Here is an 8642-nt window from a genome sequence, read left to right as displayed (position 1 = left end):
TAAACTCAGGGCATCCGGCACAGGTCGAAGCTTTCACGCAGCAAACCTAAACTAAATCCACAGCAGTTGTGAAGTTTGGAGGTCTTTGGGCTCTTAAACCCTAGGGAATGCAAACAAGATCATTTATTGACTTAACAACACCTGACCCTCGACCTACGCCAGGTAAACCCTAATGTTTCTGTAAAAAGTAAAGATAAATGTGGCCCGGGACCACAAAATTAGTCATAAGGGTAAATCTTTTGATATTGAGGTTTATGCATCACCTGAAAGCTGAATACGCTTTCTATTGATATATGGTTTGCTTGAAAATCTACAGTCTGATGGTGCAAAAATCTAAATATTGAGAAAATGTCCTTTTAAGTTGTCCAAATGAAGTCCTTAGCAAGATCTTTTACTAAAGTTAAATAATTGTTTTATATATTTACGGTAGGAAAATGTACAAAATATCTCCATGGATCATGATCTTTAATTAATATCCTAATGATTTTTGGGCATAAAAGAAAAATCGACAATTTTGACCCATTGGCTATTGCTACATATATACCTGTGTGACTTATGACTGGTCCTGAGTCACACATATACTGGCAAAAATGTACATTTATAAAGCTTTCATTTATATTCTTGAGACTCAACTGGTAGATCATGGTCCAGGGACACACATACTGACAGAAACAATTACAAATTGAATGAAATGTCGATTTGAGTAAACATTGCAAATGTAAATGTAATATAATGTATGAAGACTTAATAAGCAGAGTTATATTGGGGATCTTTGACATTTACGAAGAATAAGAAAGACCGTATTGGAAAACTGTATTTTGATTCATGTATAATTTTAATGCATTGATTTTAATTTATACGTTATGATTTCTTTTCTGCTTATTCGAGGGTCTGCTCTGCTATAATTCATTAGATTATGTTTTAACATATTAAAAGTTTTTCTTTGAGGATTTTATCCGATAAATTTGATGTTCTCTGATCTGAACTAGCCTATCCCTAGACGTGATTTTCAGCAGCGCTCATTTTACTCAGGAAATGTCAACTTTACCATGGATTACACTGGAGAGAACAATTAATTGACCACAAAGATGTATAGTATGCAATTACAGTACACTGTCAATTTTTGTATTTGGTTAAACAAAATGTTATGCTGTGCTCCATCATTATCCTCCCCCTGTTGAAATTTTAAATAAAATTGGAAAGGAAAAAGAAATTGGTAACAAATTTGTGACCCTGGACCACAAAACCAGTCATAAGGGTAATTTTTTTGAAATTGAGATTTATACATAATCCAAAAGCTAAATAATAAGCTTTCCATTGATAAATTATTTGATAAGACCATTATTTGGTCGAGATACAACATGAAAATCTGGAATATGACGGTGCAAAAATCTAAATATTATAAAGTCCTTACCAACACATGTTACTAATGATAAATAAATGTTTGATATATTTGGTAGGGAATTTACAAAATCTTCAAGGAACAAGATCCTTAATTAATATCCTAATGATTTTTGGCATAAAAATTGATAACTTTGACCCTTACACTTAATTGTTGACCCGTGTTTTGTGGTCCAAGGTCACATACAGAACAGATACATTTACATAACCTAATGTCTAATATTTTAAACTTTTACTGGTCCACTGAAACCCTAAAAATATAATGAGAAAGTCAAACAAAATATTGATTGACCGCATAGATGTAAAGTATGCTTTTACAGTACAATGTCATTTTTTGCACTTTGTAATAAGCCACACCCCATCTAATACCAACTTCAAGCTTGTGCAGTTAAAATCATAAAATAAACAGATACATAACTTATAATGCATTTTAAAGCACAACCAAATATGTTTTGTGCAGTCTTTACAACCCACCCATTTATGTGCAGCCCTTGATATGTTTAAAACATGCATTGAAATAAAACGAAATAAACATAAATTTATGAACAACGCAGAATTATGATTGCAACTTGAATTACAAACAAGGCATACCTGTAAAGTTTCACTTTCTTAAACAATATTTCATTCGCTACAGCTATCATATCTACACAGATTGTGCAAGATTGTCTATTTTGATTAAATTAATAATGTCAGATCTCTCAACCTGTGTTACCAAAATCCCCAGTCACCCCACGTACATTCAACAGGCACACTTTCAAATCATGTGTATCTGCAACACTAAATCCTTTCCAAAAAATTAAAAAGTTTCTTTGGTCTGGCTACAAGAATGTGAACAGTTCTTCCCAAATGGGTGGGTCCAATGTCAAAACTAATGGGGCTAAAGACAGCAGCGTCTACACTACTGGGTGAGAAAGCTTTAAAGATGCTTATGATGAAACTACTTGCATTGTTTTGACCTGTAAACATCCACGCTATATTGACATAACATCAACAAGCAGCACAACGGGCTGCCGTACTTCATGTTTTCATGTGGAGAAGCTAGATTTACGACAGCTGTCTCTGTGAGAACTGTGGATATGTGTGGTAGCAGCAACAGTATATACAGTATAGAATATAGCTGTAAAGGATGTTAGCATATAATTATAATGTTTTGTATAATTATACAACGTAAATAGTATAAAATGCATTTTTTCCTCAATACTTCTGTTTGTAATAACAATGAGCGCTGGCATTTAACTGGTAACAGCTTGGGCGGTAAACAAGTTAATTAGACAATTGCTTTTAAAAAAAAGAAATGTCTGTGATGCGAGGAACTGTGTGTGTGTGTCTCTGGCAACATGCTCTGTGGTTGTCTATCTCTGTGTGTATATGTTTACCTAATTCACAAATAAGTGATGCATATTGATTTCTCTCTTCTGGTCCTCTAAATGTGCACTGATTGACTAGCATGTCAGACTGATGAATGACCACTTAGTTTAACTTAAAAACTTCCCAATGTGCATAAGTCACATGACCAACTCTTAGACAGATGAGGAATAACAAATCCAGGTAAAAGACCTACAAGGATTGTATGGCAATCCTTTGTAATTCCAATTGTAATGATAACTGATGGAGTTTTGGAATTTGGTTAAAATTAGAGAAATAATTAAAAAACAAAAGATACTATTTAGACATCACATATGTTATGTTCCCACGCATCATATTGTATAGATTATGTATAAATTAAATGAAAGCAGGTGTAGTTTGTGTTAGATTGTATCATGAACAAAAACTGGTGTGTATTTCTTATCTGCAAGGTACTACAACACTGCTGACATAAAAAACAGTGATCATAATTGCCTTTATCTTTTCTTCCAAGGAAACACTTTGCTTGCATTATCTCTCGCCTTTAAATGCACAATGGTGATTTATTGATTTATAACGCCAGGGCGCACTGGAGACATACTGAGGCAGTTTTATACAGTACAGCTTACAGCTAAAGATAGCAGAGATAGACTGGCTGTAGCATTCTGAGCTTGTATTTCCATTTGTTTTAAAAAGCTAAATATTTTTCGGAAGCGAGCGTAACAGATGCGTATTCATAAATCACAGACACACAAGACACAGACACGACCCTGCTATCCGCATGTTTTTTTACAAACCAGTCTTTTGAAGAACGGTGTTTTTCAAAATCTGCCATGACGTGTGATGTCGATTCCGGTGGAAAACTATCCATGTCTATAATAAAAAAGAAACGTCTGGTGCGCGTTGAACTTCAATCAGTGCGCGTGAGTTTATACAAGTACGCTTTGGATTTTCAGTCGCGTGCTTGAGAAAATCAAACAACGCGTGATAATTTAAGGGGGATACCCAGTGAAATGCACTTATAAATGGCATTTCTTACGGGTTGTGACGTAGCCCGTGTGCGCATACTTTCCATAGTCTTGACGCAGTGTTTGTTGTGACAGTATGAGAAGGAGGCTGAGCACCTCGGCTGCACTGTTGCATGCACGTCGAGTAGTTAATTATTTTACCGCATTCAACTGCAGTTCCCCTCGACACACACATACACACACTGGCAGAGAGAGAGAGAGAGAGAGAGAGAGAAAACGGAATCAAGCTGAACGCGAACGACACCTGTGCTGTGTGGAATAGTTTCCCTAAAATGTCTGTTGAAAACGGGAATATCGTCTCCGCGGACTGGGAAAATGCGCCATGCCGTCTACTTTAAAGAAATTATTTGAAACACAAACGGAGTGGATCGTACAATCACGCTCGGACAACTAAACATCATCTGAAAAGTAAAATCTAAGCCTTCGTCGCGAATTTGTTTAACACTGCGTGTGGACAGATCTTTTTCCCCTCCCAAGCAAGCGTTCTCTCGTCCGATGGATTTTTGCCTTTGTGGCTCAGCAGAGGGTGTTAGATCCACCAGCGAGCGCCAGGGCGAAAAGTGCAGAGTCGTGTTTGTGCTTAGAAAACGTTCAGCGACACTCGACGGAGTCTGGGAAAGGAACCTAAAGATTTGCGGTTTTATCCGACGGCGATGCGTTGCGCTCAGCGCAGGTGCGGGGTGTGATTTCAGCACCACGGGAGGAAGAACAGCTCCCGCGCCGCGCCGCGGATATGTGAACGCGCAAGGTCAGTGATTTCTATGCTGAAAAGCCAGATCAGTGAGAGATGCTTTAAGGTTGTTTTGCGAGCATGAGACGGGAAAGTGATCCAAAAGCTTGGTCGATTTTTCTTAATCCCCGTCTTGGCATAGCAAGCTGAGCATGGATGTTATCAGAGAGTGCCCTCTGCTTTTTTAGACTGGAGATTTATCTCGCTTCTTCCCCCTGCCGCTGATCGCATTCATGTCTTGATGTCGGGGATGATTTTGGCGTATTGAAAATGCTGCTTTGGATTGTGTTACTGAAGGCGGCTCTTTGTGTAGCCACTGGAAATGTTACAAGGGACGTGTGCAAGGAGCAGATCTGCTCGTGCAATGCAATAGAAGGCGATTTGCACATTGACTGCGAGAAAAGAAGCCTCACGAATCTGCACCATTTGACGGGTCCGAGCTCTCAGTTTTATCACCTACTGCTTCATGGGAATTCTCTGTCCAGGCTGTTTCCGAACGAGTTCGCTAACTTTTACAATGCCGTGAGCTTGCATTTGGAGAATAACGGCTTGCACGACATCGTGCCGGGTGCTTTCTTGGGACTGCAGCTAGTCAAGCGGCTGCACATCAATAACAATAAGATACGGTCTTTCAAAAAGAGTACGTTTCTTGGTCTGGACGACCTGGAATATCTCCAAGCTGACTTCAACCTTTTGAGGGACATTGACCCGTCCGTGTTCAGGGACCTGAGTAAGCTTGAAGTTTTAATCTTAAACGACAACCTTATTAGCGCGCTTCCCATCAACGTGTTTCAAAACGTCCCCATTACGCATCTCGATCTGAGAGGGAACCGAATAAAAACGCTGCCTTACGAGGGGATTTTAGAGCAGATACCTGGGATCGTGGAGGTTTTGTTGGAGGACAACCCTTGGGATTGCAACTGCGACCTGGTTTCACTAAAGGAATGGCTGGAGAACATCCCGCAGAACGCGCTTATCGGAAGGGTCATTTGCGAGGCGCCCACTCGACTGCAGGGGAACGACCTGAACGAAACGGCGGAGACGGAATTGTGCCCTTCAAAGAACGGCATGGATTCGAGTTTGGCCGCTCCCCCCACCCAGGACGAGACGCCCGATGGAGGGCCCCATCCGACCCCATCTAAAACGAGCGGGGTAACCGAGTCCCATAAAGCCGGGGGAGGGCATAATAAGGAGCGTCCGAAAGCGAGAGAGAATTGGCGAACGAAGCCCACAGCAATGGCAAGTGGGGCGGTTGAAAGAGAGCCACCGTCCAATGCCACCTGTCCACAGTCTTGTAGTTGTAAACTAATTGGAACTAGACAAGGTCTCGGGGTAAACTGCGAGGGCAAAAAAATAGAAAGCGTGGCTAATCTCAAACCGAAACCCCTGGGCGCGCACGAGTTAAATCTGCGCGACAACAATATTCACAACGTGAAAAGAAACCAGCTCCGGGGCTATAACAGCTTGAATTTGCTCGATTTGGGTGGAAATAACATCAAAGGGATCGACAATGGCACTTTTCACAACCTGACCGAGCTGAGGTGGCTTTACATGGACAAAAACTATTTGGATATCTTAATGGCGGAGATGTTCGTTGGACTTCAAAACCTGGAGTATCTCAGTATGGAATATAACGACATACAGCTCATAATGCCGGGCACATTCAGTCCTATGCCCAATTTAAGGGTCCTCTTCTTAAACAACAATTTGCTTAAAGCCCTACCCGTGGATGCGTTCTTGGGCGTCTCGTTGTCCAAAATAAGCTTGCATAACAATTATTTCACATATCTCCCTGTGCAGGGTGTCTTAGACCAACTCAACTCAATTATCCAGATCGATTTGCACGGAAACCCATGGGAATGCTCGTGCAAAATTGTCCCTTTTAAACAGTGGACAGACAAGCTCGGGGCAGATGTCATCGTGAGCGACCTGAAATGCGAATCCCCGGAGAGCTTTTGGAAAAGGGATTTCCGACGTATTAGAAACGATCTGATGTGCCCCGAGCTTTACGAAAAGGTCTCCCCCACCTCCCTGTCAAAAAACAGCACTTTGTCCTCGGATACGGGCACGCGCCCCAACTCCTACCTAGAGCCCAGCAGAGTTTCCATTTCAGTACTGGTGCCCGGTTTGCTATTGGTTTTCGTGACGTCCGCCTTCACCGTGGTGGGAATGCTGGTCTTTATACTGCGCAATCGAAAGAGATCGAAACGGAGAGATGGGAACTCTTCTGCGTCAGAGATCAATTCATTACAGACAGTTTGCGACTCGTCTTATTGGCACAGTGGCGCGTATCACGCAGACGGGCCCCAAAGAGGGTATGACTGTGGCGCGCACTCGCTCTCCGACAAATGATGCGCAAAATGCGCAAACAAACAAATGCACTGCGTTGCGTACGCGCCAGCTAGAGACAACGAAAGTCCGGAATCATGTGGAATCATAAACACTAGCCTCTGTGGGAAAATAACCTATTTTTGTTCCCTTCATTTGGTGAAATACTGCAATGGGCCCCCACTGTTATATATGTATAGAGTCTCTCTATCTCCTTTCCCTTACCAGACTGCAAACATGATGAAAAGAGGACGTGAAACGGTGCACGAACGCATGAATGTAATGTAAATAAGGGACTGTAATATATCTGCATGATTCGCATGGTCTCAACACACACTGGGAACCATTACCATAGTAACAAGGAAAACCGACCCTTCTTTCGTCTTATCAATATATATATATATATATATATATATATATATAAATATAAAACTATATATATGACTATATTAAAAGTGCCATTTCTTCTATTTTTGGTCGGTTAGACTTTGTATTTGCTGTTTTAGTTCTCTTTCTCAAAGGAGGGAAGGCAGGTGACAAGTTGGAGATGAGTTGTAATTTTGCATGTAATTTTCTGTTTTATTAGTTCACTGGTTGGTTGGCTATTTATACTTCTTTCGAGCAGATTTCTCATGCTATCTGCCCAGTCATCTCCTTTATGAATGTAAAATGTGATTATCTTATAGTGTGCCAACTGTTGACATATTGGGGAGACCAATTTTGCTGCGAAAACTCAATGTAGCGCCAGTGGTTCGTGATCTTGTGTGTTGATGGATGTAGTCTGTGGGTAAAGGAGACCACAAGGAGATTTTCACAGAACTTTCGAGTCCGATGGGTCGCAGAGTGCACATAAACTAAGATGCCTTCATTTTAATTTATTATGATGATTATCATTTCTAGGGGAAAAGGTATTCCTTCACATTATTATTATTATTCACTGTAAGTATTGTGAGCTTTTGTAAAGCCATCTATTTTGTCCAAAAAGGGAAAGCTCTGGTACTTGATGTGTCCTTTAAACTGGACGCAAAGGTGTACATAATGTGAAAAACAGAGCAGAGGCACGTCTGTGCTTTTTACTGATGTCATTACAGCAGACTGACGTAGATTGAATAGTCGCCTCTAGATGTCGCTGTTGCCTCTTAACCATGATGGGAGGTGAAGTTCTCCAATTTGTGTAGGCCAAGCAAGACCTGCTTTCACATTATCAACATAACTAGGCCTAAGCGAGTCACTGTGATGGCTAACGCTCCGAGTTTGCAATCGTACAAGGAAATGAGTTGTGCAGTCTTTCCAAAATGCCATTTTTACAAACAAGGTGCAGGTTGCGGGGCAATACATCTTACTGCTAGCATTTAAATGTCACTGTTGATATGCTCTGAGGTTCCACTGTAATGATTTTACAACAAAACAACATGAATAGAGAATCATGCCGTCCTCATAAAGAAAACCAAGGCTTGACATTTTACTGCTCACTTTCCATAAACCGAACTCCGATGTATCATTTATGTTTTTTAGAAATAGATTAAAGATCTTGGCTCTAATGGATGGTTACTTTCAATAGTTTCTTGAATAAGATTGTTTTGGTTTTAGGAAGTGCTTTTCTCTCTTACCCGTCTATTTGATTTAGGTTGCACAAAACTATAGTAGGTGGAACCTCAATCCAGCAGAACGTCCCGGTGGAGTTGATGTCATATCGGAATGGTTTCCTCTAATGCAGATTCAGGGCTGTCAGAGAGATGTGCGTTGTGACTCACGCTGCACATACACAAAGAAAAGGAGAAATGCATCAGTACTCCCCCGACCAAAATTGA

At 40.7% G+C, this 8642-nt stretch overlaps 1 protein-coding gene across 1 annotated transcript; it reads left to right on the top strand.

Annotated features, from left to right (window-relative positions):
- Nucleotides 1–3615: 3615 nt before the first annotated feature.
- Nucleotides 3616–8412, top strand: LOC135735670 (SLIT and NTRK-like protein 1). The gene has a single exon (XM_065254149.1). The coding sequence runs from the start codon at nucleotides 4774–4776 to the stop codon at nucleotides 6853–6855; it is 2082 nt and encodes a 693-aa protein (XP_065110221.1). The 5' UTR covers nucleotides 3616–4773; the 3' UTR covers nucleotides 6856–8412.
- The last annotated feature ends 230 nt before the right edge of the window (nucleotides 8413–8642 follow it).

The sequence above is a fragment of the Paramisgurnus dabryanus genome, chromosome 4, assembly GCF_030506205.2.
Source record: "Paramisgurnus dabryanus chromosome 4, PD_genome_1.1, whole genome shotgun sequence".
In the NCBI taxonomy this organism is placed as follows: Eukaryota; Metazoa; Chordata; class Actinopteri; order Cypriniformes; family Cobitidae; genus Paramisgurnus; species Paramisgurnus dabryanus.
The sequence above is the reverse complement of the archived record's forward strand: the minus strand, read 5'-3'. Positions and strand labels throughout refer to the sequence as shown.

What these genes read in the sequence shown, in the direction of transcription:
- LOC135735670 (XM_065254149.1), top strand. Translation starts at nt 4,774, where the DNA reads ATGCTGCTTTGGATTGTGTTACTGAAGGCGGCTCTTTGTGTAGCCACT.